We start from the raw sequence: 18,738 nt of genomic DNA on the forward strand, positions 1-18,738 counted from the left end.
TGTTGCCTACGTCAAATAGGAAACATTAGGTAGTTATTTTTGCTTAGTGTCTTTTAATGGTTTGTCTTTGAAATTTGAATAAATTGAAATTCTTACCATCACCTAAAATACAAGATTTTGCCCATACCAACTTCTCCAATTTCAATTCCTGCCACTTTTGCATTCATTAACTGCTTGACAGCTACTCTATATCTCTTTATGGTCTTCAAAGCTCATAAGATCTTTGTGCACGTGTATAGTCATCATCTCTGCCCAGATATTTCTGTCTCCAAGTAATTGCATGGTTGTTTCTCTCAAGTCATCTGGGTATCAGTTAAATACCACTCAAGACCTTGCTTAACAACCAAAAGTAAAGTAACTATAATTTTCCTGTCAATCTCTATCATAGCATTACTTTTGATTTGTTTCAGAGCACTATCTCATTTTAATATTATGGTGTTTTCTTGAAAACACCATAATATTAGGTACTTGAATGTAACCATAGGAGACCGGGAATCTTACCTGTCTTATTCATACAACTATAATAGAACCTGAAAATTGGAAGTGCTAAAAAAACACAATATCTGCTAAATGGTTGACTGATTCAGTGCATAATGAATACATTAGTTAACTAATTCAAAGTGGACTTTCTCTTCTTGCTTTTTTTCATTCCTTTGTTCCATTCAGAAAACCATGTGCCCACAGAGTAACCTCCTCATGGAAGCTTTCACTTCCTGATTGCGTAGGGTGTAAATCACAGGATTCATCAAAGGGAAGATCACTGTGTGGAAGAGCGAAACCACTTTGTCAGCTGGGAAGGCTCTGAAGGGGCGAGTGTAGATGAAGATGGCAGGTCCAAACATGAGAAACACGATGATAATGTGTGTGGTGCATGTGGAGAAAGCTTTGTTCTTCCCTTCAGAGGAGTGCCCCTTGACACGGCACAGGATGACTGCATAGGAGGCCAGAAGCCCCAGGAAGCACAGGAGGGTGAGCAGGCCACTGTTGGAGACCATCAGGAGCTCCACCACAAAGGTGTCAGTGCAGGCCAGCTTGATGACCTGCGGCACATCACAGAAGAAGTTATCCAGCTGGTTTGGGCCACAGAAGGGCAAGTGGAGGATAAGGGCCACTTGTACAATGGAATGAGTGAAGCCTCCCAGCCACAGAGCCAACAGCAAGGCATAGCAGGCTCTGGGGTTCATGACAGTTGAATAGTGTAAAGGACGGCAGATGGCTATGTAGCGGTCAAAGGCCATCACAACAAGGAGAAACATCTCTCCTGCTCCAAGGAAGTGCAAGAAAAAGAGCTGAGTGATGCAGCCCCTGTAGGAGATTACCTTCTTCTCAGAGAGGAAGTCCACCAGCATCCTGGGCGCCACAATGAAGGAGTAGGATGCATCCAGGAACGCCAAGTTGCCCAGAAAGAAGTAGAGGGGGGCTGTGAGGCCAGGGTCTGATCTGATGGTGAGAATGATGAGGAAATTTCCAGGGAGGATGATGACGTAGAAAATTAAAACTAGCACAAAGACCAGTAGCTGAATGTTTTGAGACTGGGTCAGACCAAGGAGGATGAATTCTGTCACCACTGTGCTGTTTGCGCTCTCCATGACTCCTCAAGCTACAGGATAGCAAAGCAAAAAATATTGTTATAACCTTCTTTTCATCCGTGCCATAGCTCTTCTCCAAATAAAAAACAATATTTGCCACAGCCAACATTACATAGCTGAAAACAACTTATGCCTTATAACTCTCATATACTTTGAGTTAATCTTTCTACCCTTCATTTTCCCAATTCCTCTAGACACTGTTCTTATGACCACATTGTTCCCATTTAAGTGTATCTATATAATTGTGCCCCTTTAGGACTCTGGGCTACTTTGCTTGAGGTATATTAACAATTTCCCGATTAAAGCAAAACTTAGCCATTATTAAAATGATCAGATTTTGTTGTTGTTGCTGCTAGTGATTATGTTACCAAAGTTTTGATTAGTTGCTGGATTTGGGTCCTCTGTGTTCATACCAACAGAGAAAAGTGCTTTTGCAGGTGCTTCTTTCCTTCAGTTCCTGTAGAAGGCCTAGTTCCCAGCTGGCAGCTATATGTATTTTTTTCCTTCTGAATTTGCCTTAATAGTTCTCATTACATCGTGCTTCTTTGGTGCCCTTGTGCACCTTTAATCCAACCTGGTCACTGGGATCTCATTGTACAGTAAGATATGTACATTTTACCAAACTTAAAGGTAAGCACCCCTGGTAGAGTCCCAGTCCTGCATCTGTTCCACACTGTTCTTAAATCTTAACACTAATCTGCAAATAACAGGATTATTTCTGTTATATTCTAGGTCTCTTTTGCTCACTATACAGTATATCCATCACCCACTTCTTCCTCAGATCTCATAATGATAGCCAAATGATTCTTCCCACAAATATTTTTAGATAACATAAAATTTATTACAACATGTAAAGTATTTTTGCTATCTCTAATAAAATCAAAGCACACTAGAGCTGGAATTGGTCATATAGCACATAGAGTCTAATATACTCACTTGGCAGATGAGAAAAATTAAGCAATTGCAGCTAAGATTTTTCGATTTGCAATGAGTTTTCTTCTTAATTCTTATTAGAAAATTGTAGAAAAAAAGGCATGTTTTCCTTAGTTTAAATTGATTAGGAAATTGTTAATTTCCCTTCAACTGGTATTATTTTATTTAGGCACTTAAATAATTAACCATGATATTACTTGTGTAAATAAATATTTCCCATTTTGGGGGAATAATCTAGTTTAAATAAGAACTCTATTCATGTTGGAGACATTCAGATGTGAGGCTTAGTCTATATAGTGGCCTCCAAAGGGGTTGCTTATGTTCACCGCAGGAGATACACAAAATAATTAACTAAGGTACATAAAAATAGTAGACTTTCTCTCTGTATTATTATAAATTATGCATTTGCAATGTTTTATATTTGTGATTGTTTTATACTTTTTATATTACTACAACTGTAGAAACATTTTATAAATAAACTAGAGGCTCAGTGCACAATATTTGTGCACTCAGGGGAGTGCCTCAGTCTGGCCTGCACCCTCTCGCAGTTCGGGAGCGGGCCTACGCCATCAGTCAGACATCCTTAGTGCTGCCATGAGGAGGGAGAGGCTCCCACCGCCGCCGCCATTCTGGCTGAGCAGTGCTTCTCCTGTGAGAGTGCACTAATTACCAGGGGGCAGCTTCTGCATTGAGTGTCTGCCCCTTGGTGGTCAGTCCCTGTCATAGAGACCAATCATTTTGCCATTTGGTCAATTTGCATATTATCCTTTTATTATATAGGATATGCATATGTAGTATTATGATATATGGGCATGTTTGACTGTAGGAATAATTTTAAGAGTGAAAAATTGCTAATTATAATAAAATAATATAATGTGACATACAATATTTCCCTGATTTTTAAATACATGCGATACTTGTATTTCTAATGTGTAATAGATAGTGTATTACAATTTAGCAATAAAAAGGAGTGAAGTACTGATACATGCTACAACATGGACAAACCTCTAAATATTATGCTATATGAATGAAGTCAGTCACAAAGAACTGCATATTGTATAATTCATTTTATGCAAAATGTTTGGACAAGGCAAATCTGTAGAGACAAAAAAATAGAGGAGTGTTTGCCTAAGGCTAAGAGTAGGCTGTGGGAAGGACTGCTAATGAGTATGAAGTTTCTTTTTAGGTGATGAAGATTTTCTAAAATTATATAAGTTAATACTTAAATAACTCTATAAAAACATTAAAACCATTGAGTTGTAATTTTTAAATGATGGAATTTATGATATGATGATCATATCTCAATAAATCTTTTTAAAGTAGAATATAATAGAAGTAACCCTGTTAACTTGCAGATTTTTAATATTTTCTAAAATTTTTGTGATATACTATGTTAGTACAGTTTTGGTAATATTATATTTAAAATATTTTTCTTGAAACATTAATGTTTATTGCATGTAACATTATTATATTTAAAATAGTTTTTCTTAGGGTGGGAAGAAGAAAAAAAAAACTATTGAGTTGGGGGAAAGACCTTATAATTCCCCATTTAAATTTGACAGAAATGATTGTTACCAGCCTTAGAAAGAGAATCTAGGAAGAGAGGAAGGAAGAAAAGAATAAAGAAAAGTCAAGCTTAAAAAGTCAATGAATGGAGAACTCATGGGAAATTTAAGCAATACACTGTTGTTCTAGACACACCTAACCATCAGAACATTTGTTCTGTATGATTAGTAACCTTTGTAATTAGCAGCCAAATGTATGGAATGGGATTTTATAACACATCGGCACATATTCACACATGTAAGCACACACATAGTGAGTTGAAGCAAATTGGAATAGAAAATAGTCCTTCACATTAGCTTAGGAGCTTCCTCATGTCTTTTACCCTCCTGGACAACTAACTATTGGCTTCCACATTCATTCCTCAATCTGCAAACAGAAGCCTGTCTCAAGAAAGTAAGTCAATAGTTCCCATTACCTTTTCTGAAGTGTGATGTATTCCAGGTTTTCAGTTATTTCATGCTTCTTTGGGTTGACAATTCTAGACACAGGCGACACTCTGAGAGTTACAGTCTCTTCCAATCCTCCTTTGTTTTTTATGTTCTATCACCCATGTCTATGTCCTGTCTATTATTAATAGGCGGAATTGCTTACCACAGACATCTTCCCTCCACTTTCCTCCTCCCATTCTCATTTATGCACATTCTGTTCTGGTGATTCTCGAATTGTGCTCACCACCGTCGTTGAGGACAGATTTGTCTCAGATGGACATTACTCTGTACAAAACGAATTCCTGGGGAGGAAACAAAAGCAATGGAGCTTATACAGACACATTTTTTGTTCTAGTCAAATAAGGCAAAGCACTCTTATTAGTGTAGCCAAAGACAGAAACTTGGATGTTTCTCTCGAACCTTTTTTATTATTTGAACTGATACAAACACACATTTGGCACCAAAGATACATAGATAGAAAGGGTGCCGATGTCCCTCCCCTATGTCAGAGTGCAGACACCCAGCCCCTGCAGGCTGCACGGAGCTGGCCAGGATTCTGGCTGCTATCAGACCAACTCCTGGAGCAGGTGTTTGGAGACCTGATCACCATGCCAGCATCTCAACCTTTCATGTTTCCCCATTCATTTTCTTTTTCTTTTTTTCTTTTTTATTTTATTTAAAAAAATATATTTTATTGATATTTCACAGAGAAGAAGAGAGAGGGATAGAGAGTTAGAAATATCAATGAGAGAGAATCATCGATCAGCTGCCTCTTGCACATCCTCTACTGGGGATGTGCCCGCAGCCAAGGTACATGCCCTTGACCGGAATCAAACCTGGGACCTTCCAGTCTGCAGACCGACGCTCTATCCACTGAGACAAACCAGTTTTGGCACTGTCACTTATTTTATCCCTGGCTTTTCCTTCCTTATCGCTCTCCTCCTTATCCCTTTCTTCCTGCTCTCATTCACCTACATTATTTCCATCTTAAATCTTTTTCACTTTGTTCTCTACATGTATTCTACTTCATTATATTCAATGCCTGTCTTTCCATTAATTCTGAGGCAATAGGTTCTTTTATCAATCCATGGTGGACTGAGTATTGTAGGTCCTTCCTAAGTGGTCCATTCCAATGGATTTTTCTGCAGATTGAAATTCTTAACCTGCTCTTTAGTGTTAAGCCTTTCCTCCTAAATATTACCACCCTTGAAATTTGCTCATTCTGAACAATGCATTAGTTACTTCTCATTTTCTCACATATGGTGTCTAACTCATTCTGATAAAAACAAAGTGACTTATTTTTGTGCTTTAAAATGAGTCTCCTTAATATTATTCCTGCTAATATGAATACAGTGAATAAAAGCATGAAAATGATAGTGTCTTTTCTGATACTGTATTTATTTTTATATTTAAGTTGTCAAAACATAGGAATAATACTTAATTGCACTAAAATATTTAATTGCACTATTATAAAAAATGAAAATGGCAATAACTTTGGAAGATTCACCATTTGCATTTAAATTTGGGTATCACATACATGACTGATTTTCTGCCATGATAACTCAGAGATAAAATGGAGGAAGAATTCAGAATTCACAAGTCAGAAGGGGTAGGCTGAGTCAAGTTGTTAAAATATACTGTTACCCTACAAGTTTTTAAAAATGTGGATCAGGCTGAAGAACATAAAAAATATTTAATTCGCTGAAACCGGTTTGGCTCAGTGGTAGAGCGTCGGTCTGCAGACTAAAAGGTCCCGGGTTCGATTCCGGTCAAGGGCATGTACCTTGGTTGCAGGCAAATCCCAGGTGGGAGATGTGCAAGAGGCAGCTGGTCGATGTTTCTCTCTCATCGATGTTTCTACCTCTCTATCTCTCTCCCTTCCTCTCTGTAAAAAAATCAATAAAATATATTTTAAATAATATTTAATTGATACTAGAGATGAAGATTATATAAAATTTCACTCAATTGAACAAATCTTTACCCAGATAATTACTTATCAAACAAATGGGATAGATAAATTAGATGATGGAAACATCTGTAGTTCTTTCATACTTAAAGGTTTTAGACAGTATCATGAATATTGTAGGAAGAGAATTGGTTTGGGAATTATTCTGCAATTTGGAAACTATAAACTTAAATGTCATTTAGTCCTTTGAAACCTGATGTTTAAATTTATAAAGGAGTAATAATATATTCATTCTTTTTACTTCACAGCATTAATATAAAGATGAAATTAGGTGATTAGTAGTCAATTCACATCTACTTAAAATGAACTAAGAAAACATTCAGTGATTAAATAAATTCTAGAAAAAAATGCGAAGTAGACAGTATGTCACTATATCTTTTGTCACTACCCTGCAGTTAATCCCAGAGGAAATGGTGACTGCTTAAATGGGACATTTCAAGGTAGGAACTCATGGAGGTTCAAGGAAGGGTCCATGTAAAGTTTTCTTATCTAATTCAGCTAAGGTTTGTGAATTGTCTTGTTTTAAGATCTCTAAATCTGAGCCTTACATTGGTGTATAATAGAACCATATGCAGGAAACTCATGATAGTTGAGTAGGGGACAAAGGGGTTTGCCGACTTGTAAAGTTAGTGAGGGTTGTCTCTGGAACTCAGCCTACTCCTTCTGACTTGTGAATTCGGATTTTCTCCTCCACATAACCTCTGATTTATCATGGGGGAAATCAGTCATTTGTGTGATACTCAAATTTAAATACAAATGGTGAATCTTCCAAAGTTATTGCCATTTTCACTTTTTATAATAGTGTAATTAAATATTTAGGCCCTTTAAAATAATATTAAGCATCAGGAAGACATAACAGGCAGTGTATTTGAGAAACAGAGTAGGAAGTGCCATATGTATGAATTTAGATCTTACCCTTTCTCTGTTTCTGCAGCATTATCATATCCTCATGCATTTAAAGGCAGATGTCCCAGACAAAGAGTTTGAATTTTGTTCTATTTCTTCTTCCTCTCAGTTAAAAAAAAAATTCAAAGAATGACCAAAAATTTCACCTTGCCAGGAATCCAATACTACTCTCAAACATATAGCTATCCTCCTCTTTCTTATGATGAAAAGATCAACTGAATATTCCAGAATTTTTCCTTAAATATATATTCTCATGGTGAATAATAATAAATTGTGAAATTTACTAATTTGTGATGCAACTGGGAATATTCCTTGGGGTTTACGGCAACTTTCAGCCTGTAGATTCCTTTCAATGGTAATTATTCGAATGTAAACTAAAATTAGAAAATTTTAAGGACTAAATATTCAAAATGTAGGCTTGCTAAGGTCCCACTGGATCTCATTAGATTCTTGATTTTGACGTTTTATCAGTAACAGTGATCTTATTAAATAATTCATATAAGTGGTAAGAAGGCATTGATGTTTAATAAGTTAAAGTACTGAGATTACTTAGTGGTAAATATGCTGGTGCAGTTTTGGTGCAGAAGAGCTAGATAGTAAAATAATATGTTGTGTTCAAAAAACTTTTCAGGAATAAGTCTTCCTAAGTAAGAGAGCATTATGCTTTCTTATACATTCTCTAGGGCTGTGCTCTCTCAAGTAAGAGAAAAATTAATTAGGTGTGATTTTTTCAGTAGGGAACATACAAAAAATGAATTCATAAATAAGTGGAACAACAAATTGATCTCTCTCTCTTCCTCCTTCTCTAAAAATCAATCAATAAATAAAAATTTTTAAGTGCTCCTCAACTCTTTGATAATGGACACATTGCCTTTTCCACCCACTGATGCTGCTTGTGGTTTAGACATTATCTGGTCCTTTATGGTCTAATAAATCCTTTCTTTTAAAAAATGTTTTGCTATCAATTGTTTGTTCATTTATTGATGGTAGCCATTCTGACAGGTGTGAGGAAATATCTCATTGTGGTTTTAATTTGCATCTCTCTGATGATTAGTGATATTGAGCATCCTATATAATAAAGAGGTAATATGCAAACTGATCATCACTCCAACATACAAGATGGCCTCCTCCATGTGGTCAAAGATGGCTGCTCCCATGTGGACACAAGATGGCTTCCACAAAATGGTCAGCAGGGGAGGGCAGTTGAGGGTGACCAGGCCTGCAGGGGAGGGCAGTTGGGAGGGAACAGACCTTCAGGGCAGGACAGTTAGGGGCAACCAGGCCTTCATGGGAGAACAGTTAGGGGTGACCAGGCTGGCAGGGGAGGGCATTATGGGGCAATCGGGCGGCAGGGGAGCAGTTAGGCATTGATCAGGCTGGTAGGCAGGCAAGCAGTTGAGAGCCAGCAGTCCTGGATTGTGAGAGGGATGTCCCAGATTGGAGAGGTTGCAGGTTGGATTGAGGGACACCCCCCCCCCCCCCGCACAAATTTCATGCACCGGGTTTCTAGTTTTTTCATAATGTCTGTTGTCCATCCATATATCCTAGATATAGACAGTAATGTGCTGATGACCAGAGGAAAGAGGGTGTGGAGGTAGGGTGGAGGCGGACAAAGGAGGGTGAAATAGGGACAACTGTAGTAGTGTCACTAATAAAAATAAAGTTAAAAAAATAAAAAGACTTTAAGCCACGGAAGTTAAGATTTTTTAAAACAATATCATGCACAATATCTTGTACCTTATTTATAACTTTCCACATATCTTGGGGAATTTTCCATGTTAATGCTTAAAGAATTTTTTTTTTAAATTTATTTATTGATTAAGGTATTACATATATGTCCTCATCCCCCCAATAATCCTCCAATCCCCTCCCCCCCTCACTCATGCTCTCACCCCCTGGTGTTCATGTCCATTGGTTAGGCTTATATTCATGCATACAAGTCCTTTGGTTGATCTCACCTCCTTTCCCCCACCCTTCCCTATCTTCCCTATTTGATAGTCTGATCAATGCTCCTCTGTCTCGGGATCTGTCCCTGTTCATCAGTTTATGTTGTTCATTATATTCCATAAATGAGTGATATCATGTGGTATTTATCTTTCTCTGACTGGCTTATTTCGATAATGCTCTCCAGTCCCATCCATGCTGTTGCAAATGGAAAGAACTCCTTTTTTACTGCAGAGTAGTATTCCATTGTGTAGATGTACCACAGTCTTTTAATCCACTTATCTGCTGATGGGCACTTAGGCTGTTTCCAAATCTTAGCTATTGTAAGTTGTGCTGCTATGAACATAGGGGTGCATAGATCCTTTCTCATTTCTAGTTTTTTGGGATATATTCCTAGAAGTGTGATCACTAGGTCAAATGGGAGTTCCATTTTTGCTTACAGAATTCCTTAACACTTTATATGGTTGCTTATTACTCAACCAATAATAAATTATTATCAACACTTCTACTCCAGTCATGTCCTCCGTGATTCAGGCTGGCTTATTGCTTTCTAGCATTCCAAATGTTTCCTTCTCATTCTTTTAAGTTCCTAAATCCATATGTTATTTTGAAATTAGTAATACTTCATTACTCTAAAATTATGTTGTTCTTGGTTAGTGCAAGTTTAAAACATTTTTAAAATATATTTTTATTGATTTCAGAGAGGAAAGGAGAGGAAGAGAGAGATAGAAACATTAATGATGAGAAAGAATCATTGATTAGCTGTCTCCTGCATGCCCACTTCTGAGGATTGAGCCTGCAACCCAGACTGAAAATCAAACCAGTAGCCGCTTGGTTCCTGGATTGATGATCAACTGCTGAGCCACACCCAGCTAGGCAAAAAATTTTAAGACCAATTTCTCTTTAGTTATATACACTGGTGTTTGATAATTCTATTAGACAGTGGACTTTAATCCTATTTATGTGAAATACAGGGTAACAAAATAAATAGGAGTCTATTTTGCTTATATATGGAGATATGATATTAGGTAAAAAGACAAAAGTGGAGTCCAACATTTTATTATTTATATGTTTTCAATTATTTTTTCCTTTTTCTTTCTCTTTGTTTAATTAGATGGATGTTTAAACCTGTAGAGAATTTATTTTTCCTCCCATTTCTAGGTGAGGAGAAGTCAGTTCAATAATAACTCAATTTAATAATAAATAAGTTAATTCAATCATAACTCAAAACCAGCCTTTGAGTTCTTAAAACAAAAGTCACCTTAGTGTTGAAGAATGAAGCAAATCATCATATAAAAGAATAAACCTTAACCTGGTACTGCATAAGAAGAGGCATATAGATCAATGGAACAGAACAGAGAATGCAGAAATCAACCCAACCCACTATGCTTAATTAATATTTGATAAAGGAAGCAAGAACATACAATGGAGTAAAGGTAATGTCTTCAATAAGTGGTGTTTTAATGCAAAAAATGAAACTAGACTGACTTACACCATACACAAGAATAAACTCACAATGGATAAAATAAATATTTAAATGTAAGCTGTGAAACCACAAAAGTCCTTGAAGAAAACGTAGGCAGCAAAATATCAGTCATATCGCATAGCAAAATTTTCACTGATATGATGTCGAAGGCAAATAAACAAAGGAAAAAAGAAACAAATGTGACTATATAAATAAAAAGCTTCTGTTCAGCAACATAAGCCAGCATCAAAATGAAAAGGAAAACCACTGTATGGGAGAACATATTTTTCAATGATACATCTGATAAGGGGTTAATAATCAAAATATATAAAGTACTCATACAACTCAACCATAGGAAGGCAGATAACCCAATAATAAATAGGCTGGAGACCTAAATAGACACTTCTCCAAAAAAGGCATACAAATGGCCAGGAGATACGAAAAAATGCCTAAAGTCACTAATCATCAGAGAGATGCAAATGAAAACAACAATGAGGTACCACCTCACACCAGCTTGAATGACTACCCTCAATAAATCAACAAATGATAAGTGCTGGCAAGATGTGGAAAAAAAGGAATCCTAGTACACTCTTGGTGGGAATACAGATTGGTGCGGCCACTATGCAAGTCAATGTAGAGTTTCCTTAAAAAATTTAAAATGCAACTGCCATTTGACCTAGTGATCCTACTTCCAGGAATATATCCTAAGAAACCCAAAACACCAATCAGAAAGAATGTATGCACCCCTATGTTCATAGCAATACCATTTACAATAAATAAGATCTGGAAATAGTCCAACTGCCCATCAGTAGATGAGTGGATAAAAACATTGTGGTACATTTACACCATGGAATACTATACAACTGTTAAAAAAAAAAAAAGAATCCATTACCCTTTAAGTCAGCTCGGAGGGACTGGGAGAGTATTACACCAAGTGAAACAAGCCAGTCAGAGAAAGACAACTATTATATGATCTCACTTATATGTGGAATCTAATGAACATAATAAACTGACAAACAAAATAGATCCTCAGAGGGAATGCAGTGGGAGAGGGAAGAGGTGAACCTAATAACTTATATCCTTATATCCTTATATGATTAACGCATGGACACAGGCAATAGTGGGTTGAAAGCCTAGAAAGGGGCAGAGGTGGGGAGGAAGAAGGTCATTGGGGAGCAAAAAGGGAAATCTGTAACGCTGTTAACAGCAAAGATATATTTTGAAAAGAAGAAATCTTATCTACCACCATTCCACATTAGAGCATGAGATGCAAACTAAGTTCTCAATTAATATAATTAGAATATTTTTAGGTAAATGGAACCTCTGGGATTCTTTTTGCTTATCATTCATCTTCCTTTATAATGAAACTAGAGGCCCAGTGCATGGGATTTGTGCAGTGGTGGGGCCTGCTGCAGGAGCAGCCTCTCAACCCAGTTAGTCAAGCCACTGTGGACCTACCCTTTGAGTAGCTGCTCCCAATGCATTGAGCATCTGCCCCCTGATGGTCAGTGCACATCCTCATGACTGGTCATTCTGCCATTTGGTTGCTGGGCTTTTATTATATACTAGAGGTCTGATGCACAAAATTCATGCATGGAGTGAGGGAGTGGGGGAGTGTTCCTCAGCCCGGCCTGCATCCTCTTGCAACCTGGGACCCCTCAAGTAGGGTCCCTAGGCCTGGCCAGCAATGAGGGCTTATTGGGGCTTTTCTTCCCAAGGCTGCTGGCAGCTGGCCCTGCCCCCAACACTGCCACTGCTTGCCATTTGTTTGGCTCTGCACCCTCTCTCCCCTGCTACTGGTCACCTCTCTCTGCACTCTCTCTCCCCTGCTACTGGTCACCTCTCTCTGCAGGCGATGGGCATGGGGTGTCATCACTTTGCTGGCCTGGGCCTCCCTCTGCAGGGCAATCTCTGGCCGGCCCTGCATACCTGCCAGAGTGTTGCTGGCCAGTAGCCTGGGCCATGTTCTGTGGGGCAATCGATCACAAGGCCCCAGATTGACCGCCCCACAGAGGGAGACCCCACCCATTACTGCATCACTGACAGCCAGGTGACCTGGGTCTCTCTCTGTGGGACGATTGATCACAGACTCTATGATCAACCCGCAGAGGGAGGCTGCACCCACTTAGACTCTATGATTGATTGCTGTGCAGAGGGTGGCCTCGGCCTCTCTCTTTGGGGCGAACAATCGTGAAGCCTTCATTAATTGCCCCACAGAGGGTTTCCCTCTGCGGGGTAATAATGGGCCCCCTACCAATAGCATCACACCTGCCTTGGCTGGCCTGGTGCCAGTGCATGTCATAGTGTGGTCATCCATTCCATCGTTCAGTCAATTTGCATATTATGCTTTTATTATTATAGATAGTATTGTGACATGAATCTATTTCCCTTGAAAGTATGACATATTATCTTTTCAAATAAGAGGACTAAAGCTCAAATTAGTTATATTTTTTTTATTAGTACTGTAAATATATATTGAATGACTATGTGAAAGTACTCACTGATTTTATGTCTGTTTAACTGCAGGCTGCTAATTATTATATGCTATAACTTCTTTGTGATCATTAAAATATTTTATTATTTTTTTCTGTACTGGTTATGATTTTAACATAAGAAGAGTAAAACCATGTGCTATGTATAATCTATTCAAGTCTGTTAGCATAGTATTTGAGGGTAGTGTTAATTTTATTGTGCTTAAATTTAGAAGTTCTGCATAGAGCTAGTAAGTAGGAATGGTAATTTTCTCATGGCCACTTGCATTTTCTGATTTCTCAGGGTATAAATGATCGGATTCAGGAAGGGTATGATAACTGTGTAAAATACAGGAAGGATTTTATTGCCTGCAAAGCTACTGAATGGCCAGGCATAGATAAAGATACAAGGTCCAAAGAACAGAGTGACTACAATGACATGTGCAGACAACGTGGACAGAGCCTTGGAGAGGCCTCCAGATGGTCTCTGCCACACAGTGCCCAGGATGACAGCGTAGGAGACCAGCAGGAGGATGAAACAGATAAGTGAGAGTAGTCCACTGTCAGCAATGACAAACAGTTCCAGGGTATAAGTTTTCATACAAGCAAGCTTAATCACAAGGGGGAGGTCACAGAATATATTGTCTACCACATTGGGGCCACAGAAAGGCAAATTCACTACTAGTACCATCTGGCTCATGGTGTGTATAAACCCAATTATCCATGAAAGGATCACAAACCCATTCAGCAAGCGACGGCTCATGATTGTCCTGTAGTGCAGAGGTTTACATATGGCTACGTATCTGTCAAAGGCCATGACTATCAAAAGCGTCATCTCAGCACCCCCAAAGAAGTGCATAAAAAACATCTGGGTCATGCAGCCCCATTTGGAGATGGTCTTGTGTTCAGCGAGCAAGTCTGTGATCATCTTGGGTGTGGTGACAGTGGAGAGACACATGTCCAAAAAAGAGAGGTTCCCAAGGAGGAAGTACATGGGAGAATGAAGGGTGGTGCTCAGTGTCACTGTGACTATAATGAGGATGTTTCCCAGTGCAACAGCACTATAGACCAAGGAGAATGCCACAAAGAAGAAAATTTGAAGTTCCCATCGTCCAGAAAATCCTAGTAAAATAAACTCAGTCACTACAGATTCATTTTTGAGATCCATTTACTCAAATCAGTAAAGTCCCAGAAGTTCTTTTCTACAAAAAGAATAAAAAAGAAATTAAGCCACAATTAGCACCAATGTTTTTCTATTTCTATTTAATGAATAATAGTTGGTGATATGAGAGCATCTGAAATATATCAGCATATCACTATTTACAATTTGAGATTAGTTTATGAGTCACATTACTTAGTAACAATATTCTTATAGTTAGTAATTAAAGAGTATTTGAAGAAGTGAAATCTTATTTTCTACTTTAGTCTATCAAAAATATTCATCAATTAATCATAACTTTGCCACTAATATGTTCATGTCAAAAATTAGATAATAACTAGATTAATGTTTATTTTGTCTTTTTATTATAATCTTCTTTATGTGTCACCCTTTGAGATTATGTTACCTCAATATTTGGAATTAGGATTTGGAGATGAGGAAATTGTATTGTCCTATATCTCTGAGTTAATTTGCAGAGGTTATTCTATCATTATAAAATAAACAAGTGTACACACAGAATTTTAGAAATGAATTTATACATGTAAACAAGTCTTTGAATTCATTAAAAATAATTTTGCTTTTTGGTTTCTGTTTTGTACTATACTGAGAAACATGGGCTCAACCGCAGATATTTTTGCACTTGTTTTCAGTAAGGAGTATGTGTATTTTGTGTAAGCGTACATATGCGTTATTTTAGAAATAATGAAATAATTCAATCCTAACATATGGATTTTTCCAGGTTGTAATATATCATATTAAATTGTCTTTACTCAACTTTTTAGACATTGTTCATGAGATCTAGAGTGGTCAAAATTGATCACTAACATTAGGTGATTATTGTGTGCTAAAATCTGTTCTCTTTCACATCCATTAACACATTTGAGTTTCATAACAATCCCAAGTATGATTATTATCCTAATTTTTGCATATTAGGAAACTATGGCATAGAAGTATTAAATGACTTACTCCTGCTAAGGATCAAAGCTGGTATCAAGCCCAGACAGTCTAATAGCCGAACCTGCCCTCATACTAATATCCCATATTGCCTCCCAAATTAAAGAAATAAGTATTTATGGTTAAGTTATTATATTACTAAATATTTATTGAATTCATATGTTCCATCTGAATTCCATAGAAGATATGATTCAATAAGTATATTGGAATCCCTGTATGTTGTAATTAACTGCATTATTTTTTTCTTATACAGAATAAATTGATGCTCTATAGTCTAGAGCAGGTGTTGGCAACCTGCGGCTCCGGAGCTGCATGCGGCTCTTTTTGTTAAATGAAAAAATCCTTTTTCTGCACGATCGGGTATATAGCATTAAGGTAAGAAACAATATATGCAGTGTTATATTTGTTTTAAATGTCGCAATGGTTTTGCGGCTCCCAGGTTTTTTTTTTCCTTCGAAAACAGGTCCAAGTGGCTCTTTATGTCTTAAAGGTTGCCGACCCCTGGTCTAGAGAGTTTACAATCTAGAGAGACATAATTATCAAACAAAAATTGCAATAAATCATACAAGAAACTATTAAATTTATTACAGGGTATATGTAACTTGTACAAATTTTAAAATAATGGAGACCAATTCTAAGTGACACTTCAGATATGGCTCTAAGTTATTATCTTCAAAACATTTTAAAAGTAAAAACAATTCTCATGGTCAATAAACAAAAAGGATAGGCTTAAGAGAATGTGTGAGAATTTAGAGGAAGAAAATAATTAAAAACAGTGAAAAGAAAGAATGCTGTATTTAGAAAAGGGATTGAATTAAGGTATGAAGATGCATAGGCAGTGTCTGTTCTCTTTTCTCCAATGACCTGTAATTCTCACCTTATTTTCATTTCTACTCAGGCTCTTGTCAAAAGTATCCTATCACCATTATCCAAACTTAATTCCTTCAATTACTTTCCTTACTTATATACTTTAAGAAATAGATGGTGCCTATAAATTAGGGAAAATAAAGATGAAGGTGATGGATATACTTCCCGTAGGACAACCTTCAGGAGTACACGGAGTGGATGCTGAGAGACTGGGTCTGGAGGAGCACAGAGAGGACCACCACCACACCATGCCTTTTGTGAAGGGCTGTGCTACATTATTATCATGTACTTGAGCAGAAATTTTGCTGTGAGACTCTTGTGACAGAGATTGCAATAATTAGATGCACTTTGAGAATGACAAGTGTTGATAATTATTAGATGGAATGAATATGCCAGTTATAATTTGGGAATGAATACCTTTGCTACATGGAATTTTATGCCCCAAGATACAACAGAAAAATTTGGCTCAGTGGCTGGAGAGTGGGTCCAAGCACCGAAAGGTTGAGGGTTCAATTCCTGGTCAAGGGCACCTACCTGGGTTGCAGGTGTGGTGCTGGCCCCAATAGGAAGATAAAGGGGGAGGCAACCAATTGATTTGTCTCTCACATCAATGTTTCTCTTTCTCTCTCTCTTTCTCTCCTCCTCTCTCCCTCTCTTCCTCTTTTCCACTCTTAAAAATAAATGTAAAAAGTATCTCCGGGTGAGGATTAAAAACAACAATTAATACAATGACTGGTATCAAGAAGATATTAATGTAAAAAATATCCTCGGGTGAGGATTAACAACAAAATTAACACAATTAAGCATAAATTGATTAGGAAATATTTTATTATGCCCTTTTACTTAGGAGGGAAAGCTGGCATTCATTTATGGGATGGCCTTCCCAGAATTTGTTTCTCTTATCACTCTTCTGCTTTTCTCAAGCAAACTTTCTAAAAATATTTCTTTAGTTCTACACCTCATATGCCTATTCTTACATTATGAGTATACAAAGGCAATATAAATAGAAGAAAAGAAATTATCATACAGTTTAGAAAAAAATTCTGTTAGGGAAGAAAAATTTCTTTCTCTTGAACAATTAATTGCACATTTTATTATAATTATTTTTACTCAATTTGTGATTCACTTTGGATAATAATATTAGAGCTAGGAATGAAATTAGTAATATTTATTCTCCACACCTTATTTAGTAAGTAAAAATTCAAGATCCACATAATTAAGGAAACCCTCACAAGTCTTAGAGACAGGACTACTCCAAAGGGATGTGGTGAGCATTAGGCAGATGGTACAAGTATAAACTCTTGGTCAGGCTCAGAATGAGTGCTGAGAGCATATGTGTTCAATCTGAGTCATTCATGTAAATCTGAGATTACAATCCTGAGAATTTTCCATATAAATCTCTTTTAGGAAAGCAATGAGCCAATACTTATTTTATTAAGTACTTGGATATGAACATTTTTGTTCTTGCTCATGCATTAATATAATATAAAATATATTAATATAAAAATTATTCAGGTAATTATTTTCTTCATCTTTCATTATAGGCATTTTAAGAATATAAATGCAATTTCAATCTCTATTGATTTTATCCTTTTAAAAATTATAATCATTCTAAGTTATAGTTGGACTTCAAAAACATAATGCTAAGTAAAAGAAGCCTGACATAATAGACCACATGTAGTGTAATTTCATTTATATGAAATGCCTTGGTAACACAAATTCATAGAGGTAGAGTGGTCACCTTGAGCTGGGGACTGAGTTCAGATGGGCACGAGTTTTTGTTTTTGTTTTTTGTGATGATGAAAATTATTTAAAATAAGATTGTAGTGATAGTTGGATAACTATACAAATGTAATAATCATTAAAATGTATACTTAAAATAGGTGAATATTATACCATGTAAATTATATTCAATAAAACTTAAACTCTTATTTTACTTTGCTTATTCTTGTGAAAATTATTTTAATGTATTACTTTAGCATTTTAAGTGCAGCTTTCTAGAACCATCCAGCAGCTTGTACTCAAATATCTTATATTAGAAGACAATCAATGACATACTGCAAATCCTATCCAATCTAGTTTTAAAGTTTCTTTGAGTTCCCTTTTTGAATTTATGTTTTTACTGCCTTATGTATCAGGAAACTTGCATTCACTGGTTTTGTTTAGCAGTATTGTTAATAATTTTCCAACTATGTAAAATACTCATAATAAATTTCCCAAGTTAATTTACATTTCCCTTCATTCCCCTAAATTTAAATATCTTATAAGATTGCATTTATATTGTATTTATTGCCCAATGGTAAGTTTTATACAGAGATTTTCCCAAATATCTAGTTCTAGTCACTAATGCTCCCTCATCAGCTTCTTCTCTAATATGCTTACTTACATATTCTGTCAACACCTGAAACTTGATAAAAAGGGAAATATTCCTATTCTGCAAATATTTATGAGTTTCTAGCTTTTCCATTATTTTTGATGATGATATGAGTT

The 18,738-nt window shown here is 36.6% G+C and overlaps 2 protein-coding genes across 2 annotated transcripts; both read right to left on the reverse strand.

The window, feature by feature from the left end:
• Positions 1 to 662: 662 nt before the first annotated feature.
• On the reverse strand, positions 663 to 1,589 carry LOC311610800 (olfactory receptor 4N5; the record flags this gene model as incomplete). The annotated part of the gene is made up of 1 exon (XM_084862318.1): positions 663 to 1,589. One exon carries the CDS (start codon positions 1,587 to 1,589, stop codon positions 663 to 665), a length of 927 nt encoding a protein of 308 aa, XP_084718444.1.
• Positions 1,590 to 13,497: 11,908 nt separating this feature from the next.
• LOC311610703 (olfactory receptor 4L1-like) lies at positions 13,498 to 14,436 on the reverse strand (the record flags this gene model as incomplete). The annotated part of the gene is made up of 1 exon (XM_084862231.1): positions 13,498 to 14,436. The coding sequence occupies one exon, from the start codon at positions 14,434 to 14,436 to the stop codon at positions 13,498 to 13,500; it is 939 nt and encodes a 312-aa protein (XP_084718357.1).
• Positions 14,437 to 18,738: the final 4,302 nt, after the last annotated feature.

The sequence above is a fragment of the Pipistrellus hanaki genome (assembly GCF_964339955.1).
Source record: "Pipistrellus hanaki genome assembly, chromosome: 1".
Taxonomy (NCBI): domain Eukaryota; kingdom Metazoa; phylum Chordata; class Mammalia; order Chiroptera; family Vespertilionidae; genus Pipistrellus; species Pipistrellus hanaki.